Raw genomic sequence first — 23560 nt, 5'->3', positions numbered from 1 at the left:
ATTTATGCCCCATCATTGTAGCATAAAAGAAGTCATTTTAGTCGAGTACAACCAGAAAAACTCAAGTACCATACAATTTTCTAAAGCAAAACCATCAAGAATTTTAATGCTTGAAATTTCAACAACATTGCCCTCATTACTCAAAATTGAAAATATCACAACAAAGTTACTAAATAGGTTTCACATGTCATAAGTAGATAGAATTACTACGGAAATTGATAGATATTTAAAATAAATTACATCACTAATTGCACACTAATTTTTTTTCCCATTTATAAGAAAACTACTACGCTCTTTATTGTGGTGATTTCCTGCAGATATTTCAAATCATGGATCATCGAGATGATGTGATTTTCAAAAATCCCAAATTATCAAAACACATAACAAAAAGTTATCAAAATAATAATCCAAACAAATATATGAACTTATAAATTTTGACTTTTTGGTGGCTCTTATATTTTAAACAAATCAAGCGATTCAAAACAAAATTTTAATGATTATTATGATGTCCAAAAAATTAAAACCAATCAGAAATTTTTATTGAAAAATACACAGTATGCAAGACCAATTCAATACAACATAAGTAGCACGTAGTACCAACTCAAGACAATGAAAACTAATTTTCATTATTAACTCCTTTGGCAAATACTTATTACTTATGAAACACACTAAATGCAATTCAAATCAATAATTATATGTTCAAAATCAAAACCAATCTGAATTTATAATATTAATAACATGTAAACAATTAAAAAATAAAGATCATAAAAGAATCAAAATCAACATGCAAATTCACAAATTGAACTGTCGATGAAAAATCAAATAGCAAAAATCATAAACTTGACAAACTAATAAATAAGAACTAATCACATTCAAATTCAAGAAATGTCATAAAAATATTAAGTACATAAATAAACAATCAGATATCAAATAAAAAATTACCTCAACAATCAAAGACTACCCAAGGTTTCAGAACATAGATTTAGGGCGATTTCTGATTTATTTCTACAAACCAATCTAGTTACCTATATATGGGCATATCACTATATTAGAAAGCTTCCATCAGCAGCTTTTCAGGTTTATGGAAAGTTTGGGAGGGCGATTTTGATGTTTACGTCCAGTATCCCTTTTACATCCTTCATAGTAGGTTGGAAAACAATTTCTTCCCAGTTCCTATGAGTTCAATGAACCCAATTGCCCTTTGCATTAAAGAAACTAAGAAAAAAATCAAGATGTAGAAAGAAAGAATCAGACGACCATATAAATCCAAAAAATCTCAAAGGTCGTCTCGTAGTTCTCCCGAATCCCAGTCTCCTTGTTAGGCGTGTCAAACCCAACAAATAAATGGGTACAATATACTCCAAATGAATCCATTATATTGCACTAAAAAGGTAGTACAAGGCAAGCAGGGTCGATCCACAGAGACACGAGATAATTAGTCTATACCTCTTTGCGCAAGGTACTATGGTCACCAACAGTAAAGGGGGGGGGGGGGGGGGGGGGGGGGTTAGAATAAAATAATTAAACCAAACACTTAAAAACACAAGTAATCAACTAAAAGAGTGAATTAGATTTAGATTTTGTAAGGACTCCAACTTCATGTATGACAACTTAGCAATGTGACTCAAAGATGACACAATATTTGTTCAATTCTATCTAAGTTGGTACTTGAAAGTGCTAATAAGCTCTAACACTTCTCATTCACCACATTAATTAACCAAAACAAGCTCTTTGATTAACCCTAACCTTATTAACCTAATCTAAACAAGCTCTTAGAATTAGATTATAAGATTGCATGAAGCTTTATGTGAATGTTTCCAACAACACTCAATACTCCTCATAAGCTCGGGAGTGTAAAGGTGTATGAATAAGATTTACACTAAATTCATTCAATAGAGATCAATTTAATGCTTGTTACTTGTTCAATTTCACAAAACAATTACGGATTTTGTAAAAGAGATAACTTGAATGACCTAACCCTAATTCAAATGGCCAATAAGAATCACAATTAGAATCAAACATTCGATTGAAGCAAAATCAAACTTATTAGATAGAAATTAAGAACAAACATCATGTCATATGATTGAAGTCACTACCAAGAAGTCAAAACATGAAATTGGAGAAACTAGGGTTCTAGCCACACATGGCTAGAACAAGATCACAAGAATAAAAGATGGAAATAATATTCAATTACAACTTACAAATAACAGAGATAATGTTTCCAAATGATAAATGATCAAATCCTTGCAAAAACCTTCGAAAATCCCCTCTCAAAATGTGCTCTGATATCTTGTGTGTGTGAAAAAATGGCCCTTAACCCGTAATATGAAAGATAGGAAAAACAACCAAAAGTTGGTTTTTGGGTCGAACACGGCCCGTGTCGAACATAGAGTAAATCTGACACGGCCCGTGTTCAGCATGGTCAACAGCTCCTCTTTTTGGTCAACACGGATCGTGTTGGTTTTGCAGTGTAAATCCAACACGGCCCGTGTACCCCTCTGACTCCGAATCCAAATTTGATTTTTCCAACTTTTTCGTTCTTCGCCCAATCATCCCGAAATTTTCACCAATGCTTCCCGACACTTCCCAAAGCACATTCCAACCTCCGGTTTACCTGAAAAAGACATGAAAATGTGCAAATAAGGTTGTTCTAGAGACTAACATGAAATATGATGAAATGCAAGACAAATGAAGGACAATTATGCTAAATAGATGCATGAAATAGGACTAAAAGGTGTGCAAAAAGGTGCACAAAATGCACCTAACACTCCTCGCCTTCTTCAATAATCAGTAATGCATGCGGTTTTTTTAGCGGATCGAAAATTGCATCTATCGCTTCTTTCACTTTCAGTCTTTTAATCGCGCCCTTGTGCTTCATCCTTTTCCTTACCAACTGACCTATTTTTGTGGATCACGTTATTGGCCCAAATAAGAGGTATACATATAAGAGTTGGATAAAACATGATGCCTCATGATATGTTGCTGCCTTGAGCTGTGGCCTACCTCGCCCAACCCTTGGGTCGGCCCTATACGTAAAGTCCATATAATGTGCTTCATCCATATGGGTCAAGAGAATATACATGTTTTGTAACACCCGGAGTCAGAAAGGCCTAGAAAGGAAAGGAAACCCTAAGCTTAAGGGACGAATCGGCGAGTCCAAGGAGGAACTCGGCGAGTCCGAGCGGGATCCGGGTCGAGGAGTAAGTGACCGACTCGGCGAGTCGGCCAAGGAGACTTGGCTAGTCTGGTCTGTACAAGGAAAACCCTAAATTCGGGACTTGGAGCGTATTTAAGCACCTCATTCTCTTCCTTAGGGTTCCTTTACTGCCTCTCTAACCCAAAACACCAAGCCCTAGCCGCCATATCCATTGTTGAGCCAATTAATGCCTTGAAGAGTGCATTAAAGCTTGGAGAAGGAAGAAGGATCTTGGAGGTGCAAGAAGGGGCTATAGATCTGAGATTGGGAAGATATTTCTGAACATTTGGAGGTAATAAACTAGTTCTTGGACTCCTTTGCACCTAGTCTATGTGTGAGTTTTGGGGCTTTTTAGCCATGATTAGTATCCATTTGAGTTAGAAGCCAGATCTGAAGTTGCTACTTCGGATCTAAGCATATTTTGGTCTTGTGAAGCATAAAGTATCTTCCCTTGAGTTGATTATGGAGCCTCTTTGCCTTAAACCCTAGTTTATGGTGTATTTATCCTAGATCTCCTTCTCCACACGTAAAGTTTGCAACTTTACGTGAGGAATAGGCTTGGGAAGGGTAGATCTACAGTTTGGAGTCCATGCATGACTCAAAAGTCCTCTGCATGTATGAAGATCTGAATGGACTCGGCGAGTCCTTTGAGTGGACTCGGCGAGTAGCATGAAGATTAGGAGGAACTCGACGAGTGGGATGAACAACTCGTCGAGTCGGATGAAGTTGGGCAGGAACTCGGCGAGTTTGAAGAACAACTCGGCGAGTGTGTTGAAGGTTGTCTTGGACTCGACGAGTCTGTTCTTGGAATCGGCAAGTCAGGTCGCGAAACCCCAAACCCTTCGAGTTGAGACTCGAATCAGTGAGTCAAGTGGAGACTCGGTGAGTCGGACAGGTCAGGACTCGGAAATCGGTAGACTCGGCGAGTCATGGACTAACTCGACGAGTCGAGTCGCGAATGGAAGGACTCTGAACTTATGAACTCGGCGAGTCAGTAGGTTGACTCAGTGAGTAGGGTTGACCTGGGAGGTTGACTTTGACCAGAGTTGACTTGGTTGTCTTTTGGGGGTAAGTTAGACTAAGTGTTGCATTGATATTGGTAGCTCAGGGAGCTAATGGAGCAGGAGTTCAAAGAGTTGTCGGACAGCAGCTAGTGGGATCATCAGCGAGTTCAGCCAGTGCAGGTGAGTTTCCCTTTTGTGTGAATGGGTCTACGGCCATAATGTCGGCCCATGTAGTTATGAGTAAGAAGACCCGGGGGTTAGCCCTAGGCACAGTATGCTAGTATGATATTCGGGACAAGGTCCAATGATAGCGGGCGGGTGCCCAAGGAATGGTCTATTTGATAGTTTATACTTGTTGTCTGTGTGATACTTGTATGTGCCTGGTGGGGAGGTGAGTGTGGGCGAGGTCCGGTATCTCACCAATAGCAGAGTGTGGATGGTGTTCCACATCTCATTAGCAACAGATCAGGGGCGAGGCCTAAGTTAGGGAAAGAGTGAGTGTGGGCTGGGCCCGTATCTCACTATCAGTAGGAGCATGAACGGGGTTCCATGACTCATCAGTAGCAGGATAAGGGCGAGGCCCAAGATAGGCGAGGCCTTTGGACATGATCCGTTAGTATGTGTTTAGCTTATGTGTTGTGATATGTTTATGTGCTATTATATGTTAGCGGGCGAGGCCCTGTGACAGGCGAGGCCTGGAGCGGCGGGGCCGTTGTAGCAGGCGAGGCCCGAGGTAGGGGCGAGGCCCAGGATAGCAGGCGTGGCCCAGTATGTGTAGTATGTGGTTATACATGGTATGTGGTAGGGTGGGGAACTCACTAAGATTCGTGCTTATGGTTTTTAGTTTTGGTTTCAGGTACTTCCGGTAGCGGAGGGAAGAGCTCGGGGTGATCGCATGGCACACACCATAGACTAGACAGCCTGGGAATGTTTTACTCTGATAACGGATATGTATTTTGGAAATTAATACTTTGATTATGTTTGGAATTGATGATTTTACTTTAAGTAATGTTTTATTAAAAGAAATTTTTAGTCTTAAATTTTGGGACGTTACATGTTTTGTAGTCTCTAAATAACTGATATCATTTAATAAAATTGCTCTAAAAAACTCAATCTAAAGAGAGACACAATTATCACAATATCAATCGTTTTTATTCATAAAGAACTAGTTGGTTTTTCAAGTAGTTACAAGGAAATCTCTCTATAGTTCACTCATTTACTTTAATACAACGATTCACTCAATCACTTTATCTAAACTACTCACACTAGTCTACAAAATGAATAACTGAAGAACAATGAATGTATAGAATAACAAAGATATAAAACCCTAATTTATACAGAGCGAAGACGAGAACAACACAAAGTGTGATCGATAGAAATGACTGAGATAGCCCAAAAATACACATAGAAAATAAGGATGCGATTTAAAACCAAAAAACCAGACCAGAACCGGAACTGTTAGAACCGGTTCTAGTTTTAGAACCGGAATATTTGTAGTTTAGAGTTTTTACATGATTTTAGACTATAAATTTGTCATTTATACTTTTATATTCAATGACTTACAATCCCCAAAAATCAAGATATCAAAGCTAGAAGTTTTTAGTTTTTAAGCGTTTTGCATTATGTGAAAATTTTAAAACATGTGTATCTAATTCGTTTGAAGTCGGATTGACATGAAGTTTTTTTCCAACTTGTAGTTTAGAGCATGTGCATGAATTTAAACTATAATTTTGTTATTTTTGGTTTAATATCCAATGAATTACAGTCCCCCGAAGTCGGGATATCAAAGTTGGAAATTTTCAACGTTTTAGCTATTTGGTTGTGTACTTTGTATTCTATGAAAATGTTAACACATGCATATCTCATTCGTTTAAAGTTGAATTGACATACGGTTTTTTCCGGAGTGTATTTTAGAGTTTTTACATGATTTTAGACTATAATTTTGTCAATTTTGATTTATATTCAATGACTTACAGTCCGCCAAAGTCGAGATATTAAAGTTGTAAGTTTTTAGTTTTCCAGGTTTTTTTTTATATTCTGTGAAAATTTTAAAACATGCATATCTAATTCGTTTGAAGTCGGATTGACATACGATTTTTCCCAACCTGTAGTTTAGAGTTTGTACATGCGTTTAGACTATATTTTTGTTATTTTTGGTTTAATATAAAATGAATTACAATCCTTCGAAGTCAGGATATCAAAGTTGAAAATTTTCAACTTTTCTGCTATTTATTTTTGTACTTTGTATTTTGTGAAAATGTTAAAACATGCGTATCTTATTCGTTCAAAGTCAGATTGACATAAAGTTTTTTTCAACGTGTAGTTTAGAGTTTTTACATGATTTTAAACTATAATTTTGTCAACTTTTGGTTCATATTCAATGACTTATAGTCCCTCGAAGTCGGGATATCAATATGAAAAATTTCAAAGCTCAATCCACTAAGTAGCAAATAATAGTGATAAGCATACGGACCGGGGAACCGGCCGGAACCGGTACCGGAACCGGAACCCGATGGAGCTGGTCGGGCCGGGACCGAGACGTTATTTTTGTAGATTTTTGGAACCGGGAACCGGTATGAACCAGAACCGGTAAAAACCGGAACCGTATGATTTTATTTTTCAAGGACCGGTTCCAACATTTAAAGATACGACAAGAACCGGTAGAACCGTCGGGCCGGTTTGGTTCTTGATTTTGGCCGAAGTCGGTTCCCGGGTCGGGTCTGGTTCCGGCCGGTTCGGTCCTTTTGCTCATCCCTAGCAAATAATTACCAAAAAAATTTTGTTTTTTTGGGTTTTCTGGTTCTAAACCCACATTTACCCGTTTCCACCGTACCCACTTTGATGTTTCTGGGTGTTCCGGTTCTAGACCCCCTTTACCCGATACCGTACCCAAAACCGGTTCCTACATACTGGTTTGGTTTCTGGTCCTATAAAATCTTGTTAATCAGTCTTGGGTTTTCCAAGTCCGGGTCCATCCGGGGGTTGAGTTTAAACTCACTTTCATCCCTAATAGAATATATATATATATATATATATATATATATATATATATATATATATATATATATATATATATATATATACACTAGTTGCTTACCCGCGCCAAGCGCCGGGTGCAAATAGTTTTTTTTAACAATTATTTCTATTAAAAACATGTATGATTCGGTGCCCAACTTTAACACACATATAATGACAAGATAAACCCTAAGCATAAAATCTAATTTGCTTTGGAAGATGGTAACGTTTGACTTGGAAACGAACCCATTTGGATAGATTATTTTGGGTTTAAAATAAAAATACAATGTTGTCTCAATCAAAAAAATTATGAAAATAAATTTTATTGTTTTTATTTGAATATTCATATTTTCATTTGGGATCAAAATTCCTTTTGAATATTTAATACTTAGTTCATTATGTCAACCTAAAACACCTAAAAAAAGGCTGAAAATAAATGGGTTCGTTTCCAAGTCAATCCGACTTCAAACGAATTAGATATGTATGTTTTAAAATTTTTAAAGAATACAAAAAAAAAAAAAAAAAAAAAAAAAAAAAAAAAACCCTAAAGACTTACAACTTTAATATCTCGACTTTGGCGAACTATAAGTCATTGATTATAAATCAAAATTGACAAAATTATAGTCTAAAATCATGTAAAAACTCTAAAATACACTCCGGAAAAAACCGTATGTCAATTCAACTTTAAACGAATGAGATATGCATGCGTTAACATTTTCACAGAATACAAAGTATACAAACAAATAGCTGAAACGTTGAAATTTTCCAACTTTGATATCTCGACTTCGGGGGATTGTAATTCATTGGATATTAAACCAAAAATAACAAAATTATAGTCTAAATTCATGTACAAACTCTAAACTACAAGTTGGAAAAAAACCCATGTCAATCCGACTTCAAACGAATTAGATACACATGTTTTAAAATTTTCACATAATGCAAAAAAGCTTAAAAACTTAAAACTTCTAGCTTTGATATCTTGATTTTTGGGGATTGTAAGTCATTGAATATAAAAGTATAAATGACAATTTATAGTCTAAAATCTTGTAAAAACTTTAAACTACATATATTCCGGTTCTAAAACTAGAACCGGTTCTATATATTCCGGTTCTAACAGTTCCGGTTATGGTCTGGTTTTCGATTTTAAATCTCATCCCTATTTTCTATGTGTATTTTTGGGCTATCTCAGTCATTTCTATTTATCACACTTTGTGTTGTTCAGTCATTTCAAATAAATGTCTCTACCATATGGCCTTCATTAGACAAGAACAAGCAATAGGAAAAAGATTTTAAAGTTGTTTTCCTTTATAAATATATTGTTTTCCATTAAAAATAAAAGTATTTAGTGTTATTTATTTAGGAAAAAGATTTTAAAGTTGTTTTAGATCAAACCTAAGCATTGGAACGCCAGTTTCGGTTCCTAAAGTTTTGGAACCGCCTTTAGTGGTTCCAGTATCGGTTCTCATATTTTTTGGAACCGTTGCATGATGGGTACCCGTCCAAACCAGTTTGTATATATAAAAGTTATTTCAATTTAGAGACATGTAATTGCAAATTTGATTTGAGGCAAAGAATTAGTTTAAAAGATATGTGATCGGTTATACATATAAATATATAAAAAGACATATTATAAATATATAACAATATTATAAATATATAACAAATACCTACAAATGATTAACAAAATTCATTTGTTTATAATGGCCATCCCACATTGTTGGATATACATAATATATACATAACGCTGATGATTTATCTCATCTATAAAGATGATGTACGTCCCACAACTCTTGGTGTTAAGAAGAGTGATCGCTTCTTTACTCTATAAAATAAAAGGAAGCTCAATTCTTTCCCGCAAGTTTCATAATTTTCCTTCTATCAACGATCCTCGGTTACAATAACAATACAAATTATAAGGATTTAAAGAAAATTTGAAAGTATAAACTATAGAAACTTCCATATCTAAGTGAAAAACATATTGTAATTACAACAAACACTAACCAACAACTTATTACATCATATGAAGGTAAAAATGACTACAAAACATTGACTACCAAGGGTAATTATCAGAATCCTCCCTCCCCCTTTAAATGAGTTTAGTGCAGCGCATCGCTAACCCCCCTTAGCCTTCCATTTAGCAGTTTGTAGCAACAACTTTACTGCAAATTGAGTTACTGCTACAACAACTCCTTTTTTAGCCTAAGAAGATTAAAAATATTAGTACATCCTTTTAATCACAAAGTCATATGACATTGCATTCCACCATATCATCTCCATAAGTATAGGAATATATCACCATTATTGCCATTTTCAAGAAAAAAAACCCCCAAATCGCAAACATGAAATAAAAACACATAAAATATCAGAAAACAAATAATTAGATGTGTTAGAAATTGAACAACAAACATGCATAACTACACATTCAATAAGATTGTATTTGAGACAAATCAAAATTGCAAAGAAAAGAAGAAATACATGTCATCCCAAAAAAGGGCTAAAAACTCTAGTTATTAACTAAAATTTTAAAACTAATTTAAGAAGTTGATATTATGATTCCCATATTATGCATCGTCATTCAAGACTATCATATGAACCACGATGTCATAATAAATTTAATGAAGACTACCTGTCATCATTATTACCTGTAACACTCCTACATGGAACTCTAATTTTAATTTCTTTTTTTAATATTATATCACTAAGGTACAAACATCACTCACCGGCTGCAAAACCAAAAAAAAAATCTCATCTTTGTCTAAAAAATAGAGAAGAATAAGAAAACATATATAAGATTTGCAAAAATTCAAATCAACTTTTGGTCATTGTTTCATACATGTCACCTTTATGAAGTTAAACACATATAGAATTAATTTAAAAAAAGGCATTACACTCATTATAGATAGATCAAATGGTTTCTCTATCCATAAGAAAATTCTCAAGATATGCTCATTTTATACCTGATCAGTCTCAAAATGAGACACGAATGGGTAGTCAAGAATGGGACATTTTAAGTACTTAAAGGTTGTGTCTGCTTCATGAAAAGGGTAAAATCTATTAAGTAAGAAGAACTATGAGATGCATGCATGTATATGTATGTGATATGTATTAGATCAACAAATACGGATGAAGCAATCCCAAAAACATCAATATTACAATTTGACGGAAGTTAACAAAATCAATGCTTCTGCAGTTTGAATAAAAATTCTTATATGCTTAACTGAACATGTCCATATGAACATATATTGATAGAGGTTTATGAAATAGGATATTAAGGAAGAAAATTTTGATGATACCTTATAAAAAAACCGGTAGCCGATGAACCTTAATTGGAAAGTTTTGGATTTACATTGGGGAAAAACTTAAAGGGGTAAAAAAAGGATAGAGACAGATGAAAAAGAAGCTAGTAAATAAGTTTCTTGACCGTACTATACTCAATAGTCAATAGACAACAACCAAAACTCCCATTAACACGAAATCTTTCATCCCAACACCAAAAGGTGAATCGTTTTTTTTTATTCTGGAACATAGTTGGGATGATTTCCAGCAACAATAGCTCCAAATGACGAAACCCCTTCTCCTTCCTTTGACTCACCTCCATCCCTGTTTCTTGAACAACATTCAAAACGTAAAAGATTGAGTTTTATAAAAAGGATTAAATGCCCGAAAAATAAAATCAAAATGGAGAGAATCGATGTCAAATCTTACTTTAAAGTAGGTCTTTGTTAGATTTCATATCTAGGTAATTAGGGACAAGATTAATGATTGAAAAGCCCTAAAAATAGGAAACCCCAATATCGTTCGTGTTCATTGAAAAGCCCTAATATCATTTATTTTGCAATTTTTACTGGAAGCATGTGGCTTTAGTGGTGAAATACTTTTAGCCAGAGAAGTAAAATACCAATAGAGGGTTGTAGATGCACTTTCAAAAGGAAATTATATGGTTAAGATATCACAAATAGAGAAGTGAAATACTTTTAACCAGGAATTACCCCAACATAGAGCAGAGAGATGAAATCGTAGTTGGTCACGGGATCGTAAAAACTGTAGAAAGCGATCATGCGCTTAAAATAGTTGATTACCTATTTCCCTCTTTTGTTTGAAACAAAACACAAAGAAGCGACAACCAACAAACATCATAACGGAAAATGAAAAGAAAAAAAAATAGGAGGATACACATACCGAGAGATATCTATGGTGAGAGAAGGTTTGAACTCGAGATCTAATCGCCATCACTTGTGATGAAATCTGTTTAGAAATAGAGAGATAGACGAAGAAATATATGAGTGGTTACAATATATCAATAATGAGGCAATACAAATGGTGGAGCATGGCGGTAGAAGTGTTAAATGGATTTAGATGTTTTGAATTTTACAAAAATAGTCGTGGATGAGGGATTTAGGCTTTTTGGTGAAGAACATATATGTATAAGTATGTGAACCCTAAACGTGAGGAAAATTAGCAGAGTGGCTGACATTAATTTGATAGAATTGTTGTTTTAAAAAGAGTATGTTTTAGCTAGTTGTACATTGTGTTTATATATTTGTACCTCTTAATATTTAAAGAAAGAAATAATATATTTAATAATATAGTAAAGATAAAGATATATATCGGATCACAACCGGGTCAAATATGGAGGAGATTTTGGATAAAACCCACCATGGTTAAGATCCGCGTGTTTTCTTCTGCTAAACTTCTAATGTGAGCCGTAACCACCTTTATATTCCTTTAGTCAACAGTCAACTTACGTCCCTCCTACACAAAACTATATAAAACAAGAATCTAATAATAACAAAACAAACCCTATAAAAATTAAACCTAAAACTTACGTATATAAAAAAGATACAACAATGATAAGTTTGATAAAGGTATATGCAACCCTAAATCTCATATGTAATGAAACATCAAATTTAAATGAATTACCATTTAACACCCTAATAAGCTAATTATGATGTCAACATGAGGGGAATAACTTGTAACGTTATTAAAGAAAAGAAAAAGATAATATGATATCCATTTTTTTAGAAACGGAAAATTTTCATTAAAATGAACCCCGGCTAGTAAGGAACTCGGGTAAACAGGTACAAAAGAAGAAGAAAAGAGCATACCGATAGTATTCACAAATAAAGAAAAATACATAGATAACACCAAGAAAAATGGAAAGGAGATGATGACCACTTCTAAATGGTCGTTGTTAAGAAGGATGTTGATTAATGAGCCCCATCAAATGTTAGTTTTCACAGTTAGAAAAGTTGTTATAAATAGTTTTAGATGGTAGTTAGATAGAAGGGTATTTTCGTCATTCTTATTTTATGAGTTAGATAGTCTGTTTGTTCTTCTCCTCTGTATATATATGTATTCTTCATTGTTATTGAATACAAGTTTCTGAATCAATTCAAAACAAAACTTCTCTCATTCTTTCACATTTACATGGTATCAGATTAGGTCTCGATTCTCCATGGCTGATTCAATTTCTTCTACTATCGATTCATCTAATCCTTTTTTCATTGCTCCTTCTGATAATCCGAGTTCTATTCTCATTACCAATCCTTTTAATGGAATTGGCTTTGCTTCTTGGAAACGATCAATGATCATATCGTTAGCTGCCAAGAACAAATTAGGTTTTATTGATGGAACAATTTCTGAACCAGCAATTACCTCTTCTTCGTATTCCGCCTAGTTTCGAGCCAATTCTATGGTGATAAGTTGGATTTTGAATTCTTTATCCAAAAACATTGCTGATAGCGTGTTATTCTTGACTACTGCTCGAGAAATATGGCTTCAATTGAATCAAAGGTTCGAACAACCAGATGGCGCCTTGATTTACCAAATTCAGCAACAGTTGTATTCGAATTCTCAAGGTTCAGATGATTTTACCACCTATTTCACCAAATTAACTCGAATTTGGGAAGAATTGCGTCTTGTTCAAGCATTTCCTCCATGTTCCTGTGCAGCTGCATCCAAGATTAACAATTTTTTTGAAGAACAACGCCTCATTCAACTTCTTATAGGCCTTGATGATTCTTATAAAGTTGTACGTGGTCAAATTCTCATGACTAAGCCTCTTCCTACTGTCTCCACTGCATACTCCTTAATTCTTCAAGAGGAACGACAACGAGGTATTAATACTTCTACTCCAATTAATACCGACATTATTGCCATGAATGCATCTGTTGAAAACAGTGCTATGTCCAAGAAATCGTTAGTTTGCAATCATTGCAAAAAGCCTGGTCATACCAAATCACAGTGTTATCGTCTCCATGGATTCCCTGCAAATTTCAAATTCACCAAATCCAAACGTGAAGAACCAAAATCCACTGTTCAGAATGCATTTGTTGATTCCAATTCTAATATTTCACAAGAATAATATCAGCAATTGATGATTCTTCTTCAAAACAACAATATTAATCCATCTTCTTCTAGTTTTTCTGCTCAAACTTCTCTTATGGATGGATCCATGGAATCTGAAGGTACTTTTTCTTTCAAGAAGTTTGCTACTAATGTGTACAAATCATCATCTCTTTTACAACCACTTTATTCATGGATTGTTGATACCGGGGCAACAGATCACATGTGTTCTAATAAAACCTTGTTTCTTTCCTTGTTCAAATTGCCTCATCCTCATTTCATTGGATTACCTAATGGTACTAATGGATGTGTTTCTTTTGCTGGAAATGTAAAATTACATGATTCTTTGATTATTCAAGGAGTCTTGTATGTTTCCAATTTCAAATACAATCTTGTTTCAATTCCAAAATTGACTTCACAACTTCAAACCTTTGTCATTTTCATTGATCAACATTGCTTATTGCAGGACCCTTCGTCAAGGAATAAACTCTCTCTTAGTCTCTTTGGTAATAAGGTCAATGATCTTTATGTTTTTGATCACAGAACTATTTGTAATTCCTTGTCTTTTAGTTTTTATGTATTCAATTTTCTTTGTAATTCTGTAACTGTAGTTACAAAACCTTCTACTACTTTGTTATGGCATAAACGATTGGGACACATTTCTATTAGCAAATTGAATCATCTTTCTATTCCTGGTTGTAAATCTCATGATGATGATGTTGATCCATGTATGATTTGTTTCAAAGAAAAACATCATAAATTGCCCTTTCCAACTAGCTTATCTCAATCTCAAGCTGTTTTTGATCTTATACATGTGGACGTTTGGGGCCCATACAAGTACATATCTCATGATGGATTCAAATTTTTTGTTACTATAGTTGATGACTATAGTAAACACACTTGGGTGCATATGATTACACATAAAGGGTATGCAATGGGAATTAGCAAACAATTTGTTGTTTTTATTCAAACTCAGTTTAACAAAACTATTAAAGTTGTTCGCACTGATAATGCTTATGTGCTTGGATGTAGTCATGAAGGCATAGAATTCTATAGCAAATATGGGATTCTACATCAAAAATCTACTCCATTTACCCCTCAACAAAATGGAATAGTTGAACGAAAACATCGGCATATACTTGAAGTTGCATGAGCCTTATTATATCAAGCTGGTCTTGGTTTTTCTTATTGGTCTGAATGTGTCCGGACAGCTGTTCATCTCATTAATCGGATGCCTTCAGCTTCTCTTAAGTTCAAAACTCCTTTTGAACTTCTTTATCAAAAGCAACCAGATTTAACACAGTTAAAAGCCTACGGATGCTTATGCTTCATCACTACTTCTACTGTGGGTTGTGACAAGTTTATGTCCAGGGCTCATCCTTGTGTCTTAATTGGCTATCCTATTGGACAAAAAGCTTTTAAAGTTCTCAATCTTACTACCAAAACTATTCACATTGCAAGAGATATCAAGTTTTTTGAGAACATCTTTCCCTTACATGCCATATCTTCTACTATCTCACATAACCCACATTCTTTTCTCCCTACAAACTCCAATGATACACCCATTATACCTTCATCACCTTCACTTTATGTTCCTGCTAAAAATATTTCTTCTTCTCAGACTCAACCTCCTCATATTCCTAGAAGGACATCTTCTAGAACTCATAATCCACCTGTGCACTTACGAGATTACATATGCAACAATGTTGTTGATTCTTCACACATTTGTTGTCATACTATTACAAACATGTGCAATCTTGACCCTCAAGTTTCTGTTTCTTATCCTATTTCTACGTTTGCTTTCAATGTTTCTAAACATGAAGTCGAGCCTGATTTTTATCATCAAGCTAAAGGGAATCCTCATTGGGAACTTGCTATGCAACAGGAACTTGAAGCCTTACAAACAAATCACACTTGGGATATTGTTTCTTTACCCAAGGGCAAAAATCCGATCTCATGTCGATGGGTATATAAACTAAAATATAAGGCTGATAGGTCCATTGATCGATACAAGGCATGGTTAGTAGCCAAAGGATTCACTCAAAAAGAGGGCATTGACTATCATGAAACTTTCTCTCCGGTAGTCAAATTCAACACTATTCGATGTTTGGTTTCTTTGGTTGTTAAAAAAGATTGGCAAATTCAACAACTTGACATCAATAATGCCTTCCTTCATGGTGATCTTCATGAAGATGTTTATATGAAATTACCACCAGGCTATTCTACTACTTCAGATCATATTGTTTGCAAACTTAAAAAGTCCCTCTATGGTCTAAAACAAGCTTCAAGGCAGTGGTATGCAAAATTATCCAATTTTTTGCATCAAAAAGGATATATTCCTTCTCTCAATGATTATTCTCTTTTCATTAAAAAGACTGCTACTTCAATTGTTATATTAGCAGTGTATGTGGATGATATTTTACTAACAGGTGATGATCAAGATGAAATTTCTTCTTTAAAAATGACTCTTGATAGTCAATTTCGCATTAAAAGACTTGGGGGAAGTCAATTACTTTCTTGGACTTCAATTTGACAAGGTGGCTGACGGATTAGTTGTTCATCAGCACAAGTTTGCTCAAGAACTACTTAATCTATATTCTATGGAAGATGCTATTCCAGTTTCTACTCCATTGCCTCACAATCTTAAGCTTTTACCACTTATGGAAAATCCCCTCAATGATCCTACATTGTACAGACAACTAATTGGTAAATTGAACTTTCTAGTTCACACTAGACCAGACATCGCCTTTACTGTATAACACTTGAGTCAGTTTAACAAAACTCCTTGTCAACAACACTATGATGCTGCTTTACACGTATTGAAATACATTAAAGGCACTGTTAATCAAGGTTTATTTTTTAACAAACTTTCCAACTTTAACATTGAGGCTTATTGTGATTCAGACTGGGCAGCATGCCCAATCACACGAAGATCAGTCAGTGGTTATTTCATTCTATTTGGAGGAAGTCCGATCTCTTGGAAGTCTAAAAAGCAAGTTACAGTATCTCTTTCTTCAGCCGAAGCTGAATATCGTTCAATGAGGAGAATATGTGCTGAGTTGGCTTGGTTGTCTAGACTTTTACATGAATTTCAAGTGCCTAATATAACTCCAATACCCCTGAAATGTGATAATATGGCTGCCATATACATTGCTACAAACCCTGTTTTTCATGAAAGAACTAAGCACATCGAGCTTGATTGCATTTTGTTAGACAAAAACTTCAAGAAGGACTCATCTCTTTATCACATGTTCCAACTACCTCTCAATGTGCTGATGTTTTTACCAAGAATCTATCATCTTCACAACATCGAGAAGCTATTTCCAAGCTGCATGTAGTTCCCTACCCTCCAGCTTGACGGGGGGTGTTAGTTTTCACAGTTAGAAAAGTTGTTATAAACAGTTTTAGATGGTAGTTAGATAGAAGGGTATTTTCGTATTCTTATTTTATGAGTTAGATAGTCTGTTTGTTCTTCTCCTCTGTATATATATGTATTCTTCATTGTTATTGAATACAAGTTTCTGAATCAATTCAAAACAAAACTTCTCTCATTCTTTCACATTAACATCAAAATGCCCATGTGTTGATATATCCTATTCGGTTAACTAACTATATTATTAAATTATAATACGTTCAGAGAATGGTTATCTATCAACATGTACATTAAAGTTTGATAAACTTTGTCTAATGGGTATAAAGTTTACCCTTTAATTATCATATCCAATAACATATCTTATTATGGTATTAATGTCTTCAGATTTGTAACTGATTCATACAATATGAATCCTTGCTCACATATTTAAATCGGATAAACTTTTTTCATGGAAAGCGGATGACACTAACTTTTTTTTCTTTTATTGAACTAACCATATTTAGGGATTGGCATTTGTTGTAATAAAAAAATTAATGCAATATCTAAGAATATTCACACATAAATATAAGAACTATCGAAATACATCAAAAAAAATTAAGGACTTCGTTTGAATGGATCAGTTCAATCTAATAAGTGAATCTATTTTGATTTTGGCTTTCAAAATTAGATCAAAATAGTATGAAATAAATTAAAATGTGTTCTTCAATTGGATTGGTTTTCATTATAGATGTGTGTACGGTGCGGTTTGTGGTAAAATAAATAAATAAAATAAAATAAAAAACCGATAGGTATAGTTTTCCAATGGCTCGGTTTTGGTTTTAAACCGGATCAAGCAGTGGTGCAGTTTTAGATGTAGATGGTGTGCTTTTTTTGAAACAGTAAACTGCAAAATTGGTCCCTGTGGTTTGTAAAAAAATATGGATGGAGTCCAAAAACTTTTCAACTTGCACTGTTAGTCCAAAAACTGAAAAATAAAAACAAAAGGAAAATATTTACCACAACATACACATATAACACCCACCTCCCTTACTGATTTAATTCACATACATACACAAATGAACTTCATCAATGAAGTACTGGGAAAATCTGATGCAGATTCAACACACATACAAGCAGACATCTTTCTTTCTCTCTCTCTCTCTCTCTCTCTATCTATCTCTCTCTCTCTCAACAAATACACACATACAAACTCTGATAAACCAGAATTACCCTTCACCCAGTTCTCATCCCTCTTTCCTTTATCCCAAGTTATCATCATCAAGACCTCTTGTAATGTTCTTTCATCTCAATATCTGTTGGGTCAATATTTTTGTTTATACTTTGCTTTTCTAGGAAATTGATTTGTTATTTAATATTGTATATGTGTTTACGGTCAGGAAGTGAGTTTACGACCGTAAACAAAGTTTACGGCCGTAAACACGTTTACGGCCGTAAACTCAGTTTGCGGCCCAGTCCAGTATATATAGGGGTGAGGGGTGTGAGAAAAAGAATGATGAACAAAAAAGGAGCTTAAGTGTGTGCACTTGAAGGTGTTCTAGAGAGAAGTTTTGTGTGTGTGAATCTTTGTATCCGGATCTTTATTCTAATCATATTATACATAGATTCATCATCATCATCTTCTTCTTCTCCTTCCCTTCTTATTGTGATCTGGCATCATCCGTTTGATTGGGATTCCGCACCATCAAACGGATCTGATTGATACACAGGCATTTTTGGGGACTTACAATTGGTATCAGAGCTTGGTTTGTATCACTCATTTTTGTCAGATCTGGAGCCGATTTGATCTTATTTTGAAGAGATTTTTGCGTTTTTGGATAGATCTCGCAAAAATAAGGGGGGTTTGTTCTTCGCATTTTTCCTAAAAACAAGTTTTTGATCGAGTTTTGGAGCAAAAAGGGTGAAAAAATATTGTTTTTCGTCAAGAATAGCGATTTCTGGAGAGTTTAAGGTCTTTGAAGGGTTTATGGTCCGGAGTTTACAGCCATAAACGAGTTTACGGCCGGAAACGTGTCGCCGGAGTTTGCGGCCTCGGCTTGGTGGTCGGCGGATTGCGGCTTGGTACAGCTCAGTGATCGGCTTGAAGAACGGCTCGGCTCAGCAGGATCTCTTGTTCGTTCAGCAGCTTCAAATAAAAAAAAGGGACGCGAAGTTGGGGGTGGCAGGGATCGAACCCGCGACCTCTAGGTAATTGACACAGCGCGCTTAGCCAACTGGACCAACTGATCGTTTGTTTCAATCCCCCGAAATATTAAACTTAACCTCTCCCTGTCGCACCAGTTTCGCAAATTTTACACTTTTTGCCCAAAAATCAATTTCTTTTATTTTTAAGCTCCATTTTCAACCAAAATTTTAGTTTTTAAATTTTAAATTTTTATTTTTGACTTTTATTTAAAATTTTGATTTTAACTTTTAAAATTTGACCTTTGACTTTAAACTTTGACTTTTAAATTTACAAATTTAGATTTTTGATTTGACTTTTAAGTTTGACTTTTCAAGTTTGACTTTTTAAATTTGACTTTTAAGGTTGACTTTTGAGGTTTATAGTTAAAGGGCATTTTTAAATTTAAGTTTGACTTCTAGTTGTGCTTTTAATAGTTTTTAAAGTTTACGAGGGAATTGAAAACATGAAAGAGAGTTGTCAGGAGATGTTAAGACAAAATTTCAACATGTTTGATTATATCCCTGGAGAAACCCTGGAAGCTCAGTTGCAGCGATTTACCACACTCACTACTGAGATGAATATAGCTGGGATCTTCTTGACCAAATCTGAGATAAACAAAAAGCTATTGAATTCACTTCCGAAATCGTGGGATATGAATATGGCTATCATCAAGAAGACAAAATATCTCAATCATCTTAGTCTTGCTGATGTAATTGTAGAACTTGATGCTTTGAAGTGTAGGAAAACAATGAGTTCTGAAAACATTCTGGTCACTGGAGTTACATGTACTCCAGCTTGTGAAGCTACGATTAAATTTCTTCAGGAACAAATTGATTTATTTAAAAGAGAAGTTGAGGACCTGAGATATGAAGGATATCAACTCAGGAAAGGACAGAAACCCCTGAAGGCTGAATTAGAAGCAAAAACCAAGGACTTTAGGAAACTTCAGGAAGAGTATAGCAACAAGTGTGAAAATTATAACTATATTAAGAGACAACTTGCTGCTATAACTGAAGAACTTGACGCCTTAAAAATTAAGTGTGGAAAAGCATATGTTAGTTTCAAAAATTATACTGCGTCAAGTCAAACAGTCGAGTCCTTATTTGAAACCCAATTAAAATTCAAAGATAATCAAAACAAGGGTCTAGGGTATGATAGTGTTCCTCCACCTTTCAATCATAACTACACATCCATCCCTATGACACAGGAAGAAATTGACAGGGAGGGACATCTTCGATATGGCAAACCAGTTGGATTTATGTCAGGAGGCATTCAAGTTGAAAATACTAATGCTTCTATTTTATGTGCAGGTAAAGTAGCAGAGGATGAGAACAAGGAGAACACCATTGAACAAACCAACATATCCTTGAAATCTGAATCTGTTGCTTCGAACTCAACTGCTTCTGATCAACCTGCCGTTGAGAAATACAGGCCACCAATTCCAACGCAACAGAGTTCTTGTTGCAAGTGTGCATGTGGGAAAAATCAGAGACAAGGCAAGGATACGCCACCAGGGGCAGGAAGAAATAACTTCTCAGTGAAGAAAAAGACTTGTTTTCACTGTGGAACACCTGGTCATATTGCCCGAAATTGTCCAAATCGTGCATATGTTCCTTACTATGCACAAGGCTGGCAAAACGCGCCAAGAGGGAGATACTCCAAAAGAAACCCCTCAAGGTCACGTTCAAACCATGATGACTGGAACGCGCAGACGGCCAAGAATCAAACCCACAAGGCCAAGAATCAAAATCACAAGGGCAAGAAGGGAATGTCGGCCAAGAAGCCAAATCCAAGAGATGCTCCTGTTAAGCCAAAATCAAAGTCATCTCAACGACCGACATCAAGATCAAAAGCAAGTACCGAGCCACCCATCAGATCAAAAAATAAATGGGTTAAACCCAACTACAAATGGGTTCCAAAGGCTCACTCTCCCAAATCTCCTAATGCTTCTAACGTTTCTACATCTTCTGTTTGTGATAAACAGGATATGTCATGGGAGAGAGTACCATGCAAGGATGACAAAGGTCGACCCAGTTTTCAAATGGACTGGGTTCCAAAGACCAACTAATTCCGCTCTGTGTCGGAGCAGCTATGGAGGCATATCATCAAACTTCAGTTTGTTGGTAGTGGTTGTTCCAGGCACATGATAGGAGGCATCTCTCAACTGTACAACACTCAGAACATTGTTTGGGAGAATGTGTCCTTTGTGGGAAGGGAAGAAAAGAAGTGATCGCTCACGGGGTTTGTGCTTAATAACATGAAGAATTTTCGGATCTGTTCTGAGTTTACGCGTGTTGTTCTCAGTCCTTCTGGATGCAAATTCAATCGGTGACTTACGGTTTGAGTTTTCTTCTCTATACTCCTGAGTTTTTCTTAAGCTGATTCGCTTTAAAGACAAATTTTTGTTTTAGGATAGTTTAAATTTGCGCATTTACTTTCGTTTCTCTCCTATGCACAAATTAAGGGGGAGAAATAAAAACAAAACAAAATATTAAAAAATTTTAAAAAAATCCAAAAACATTAGAAAATTAAAAAAAAAATATGTATATTGGTTATGAAATGTTCTTGAGGGAGATGTTTTGGGAAGTGATATTATCAAGTGATAATAGGCAACCTGAGTCTGCGTAACGTACCCAAAGTTGAAAGTTCTATGCTTTGGTTTGATGCGTCGGTAGGCACGAAAGATTCTAAATGGACTTGACTAGGCAGAGTTGAACTTAAGAAATTCTTAGTCTTAACAAATCTTGACCTAGTTAGATTCGTTCAGCCTGACAATACGACGCTCGGATAGGTTGAGCAGGGAGATATATATGGGAATCCACTCGTCACATTAAATGAACACGTACTTGGAACCGTGGTTTAACTTTTCCTCGATATGTGGATTCTATCCTTAATTCCGGTTGGATGGGGCGACTGGTAAATTCCGATAAATTAGGTCTGTAGAAAATCGTTTTCTTTCTTTCTGTCTGTTAGTCATATGTTGTCTCCTTTGCGTGACTTCCAATCCGACCTGGTACACAACATATGCAACTCTATTTCTCTGCATGTTATATATATATATATATATATATATATATATATATATATATATATATATATATATATATATATATATATATATGAAATTCCTCTTATCTGTTAACCATATGCTGTCTCCTTTGCGTGACTTCCAATCCGACCTGGTACACAGCATATGCAACCTTCTACTTCTCAACCCCTCTAAAACAATAAGTAATAGCAATCTGAATCCGTTCTCTCTCTGAATGATTGTCTCCTCACCCAGTATAAGGAGTACTCTGGAAGTTCTTGATGGTTGGGGCATATCAGGAAGCGGGAAACATGTTCCAGTATAATTAAAATTGAACACTCAAAGATTGTCTATAGATATCGCTGCTCAATTTAGGTGGACAACAATATCCCTGGTCGGCGTCAGCTGAATGGTCCTTAAGATATAGTATCTAGGAACTTAGGATCAGATATAATATCTAGGAACTTAAGTTCACCTTGTTTTATAACTAATAGTATGTCCTAATTTTTTCACAATTTTTCATGTTTAAGTGGACAACAATATCGGCGATCGACCAGAAAAAGACGTAAAGATAGAAGGTACCGACAAGTGGATTAAGGCTATCTAAAAACTTTGATCCCAAATCACTCTTAAAGTTAGATATCATTTTTATTTTTGTTAAATTTGTCATAGTTTCTTCTAATTTAAATATTAGGGGAGAATTAAAAATTAAAAAAAAAACAAAAAATCAGAAAATTAAAAAAAATCCAAAAATAGTGTTATTTATGTTTTATTTCTTGTTCAAGAAAATCAAAAATCCAAAAATATTTTTGTTTCTGTGCTAAGTTTTTTTTAGTTTTGTTTTGTCTTGAAAAGTGATTTCAGGTATAGATAAGACTCATGAAGTTTGTATCGAAGATTTCTGAGTCAAGACTTCATCTGTGAGCATCGAAGAATTCACATTCGAAGGAGCAAGAAATGAAGATTATTCTTTCGACATTTAATCTTTCAACCCCAGAAGCAAGGTGAAGCTGCAATTGAAGATTATGTGACGGATTGCATTGAAGCCTCCTCAATCAGTCTGCTGCTATCTTAAACCTGCTGAAGTGATCCAGAAGATTTGTTCTCTCTGATGTTCTCTCTAAAGATTCTCAAGTTGAAAGCGCTATCTTTCAAGAATCAGTACGTCAAGCGTCCTCACCCGACGTGCGTTCAAAGCCAAACTCTAAAGAAAAGCCTAACTGCTCAAGATGAAGTGTAACACCCAAAGTCTTGAAAGTCCAGAGAGTACAGGAAACCCTAGATATAAGGGGGACTCGACGAGTCCAAGGAGGAACTCGGCGAGTCCGAGCGGGATCCGAGTCGAGGAGTAAGTGACCGACTCGGCGAGTCGGCCAAGGTGACTCGGCGAGTCTGGTCTGTGCGAGGAAAACCCTAAATCCGGGGCTTGGAGCCTATT

General features: G+C 35.3%; 1 protein-coding gene across 1 annotated transcript; it reads left to right on the top strand.

Annotated features, from left to right (window-relative positions):
- The first annotated feature begins 12907 nt into the window (after positions 1–12907).
- Positions 12908–13579, top strand: LOC111908259 (uncharacterized). The gene has a single exon (XM_023904087.1). It carries the CDS (start codon positions 12908–12910, stop codon positions 13577–13579), a length of 672 nt encoding a protein of 223 aa, XP_023759855.1.
- Positions 13580–23560: the final 9981 nt, after the last annotated feature.

Source organism: Lactuca sativa, chromosome 5 (assembly GCF_002870075.4).
Source record: "Lactuca sativa cultivar Salinas chromosome 5, Lsat_Salinas_v11, whole genome shotgun sequence".
NCBI lineage: Eukaryota > Viridiplantae > Streptophyta > Magnoliopsida > Asterales > Asteraceae > Lactuca > Lactuca sativa.
This window is presented reverse-complemented; position numbering and strand designations above follow the sequence as displayed.

Excerpts from the sequence above, each read along its gene's own strand:
- LOC111908259 (XM_023904087.1), top strand. The coding sequence starts at position 12,908 with ATGGTGATAAGTTGGATTTTGAATTCTTTATCCAAAAACATTGCTGAT.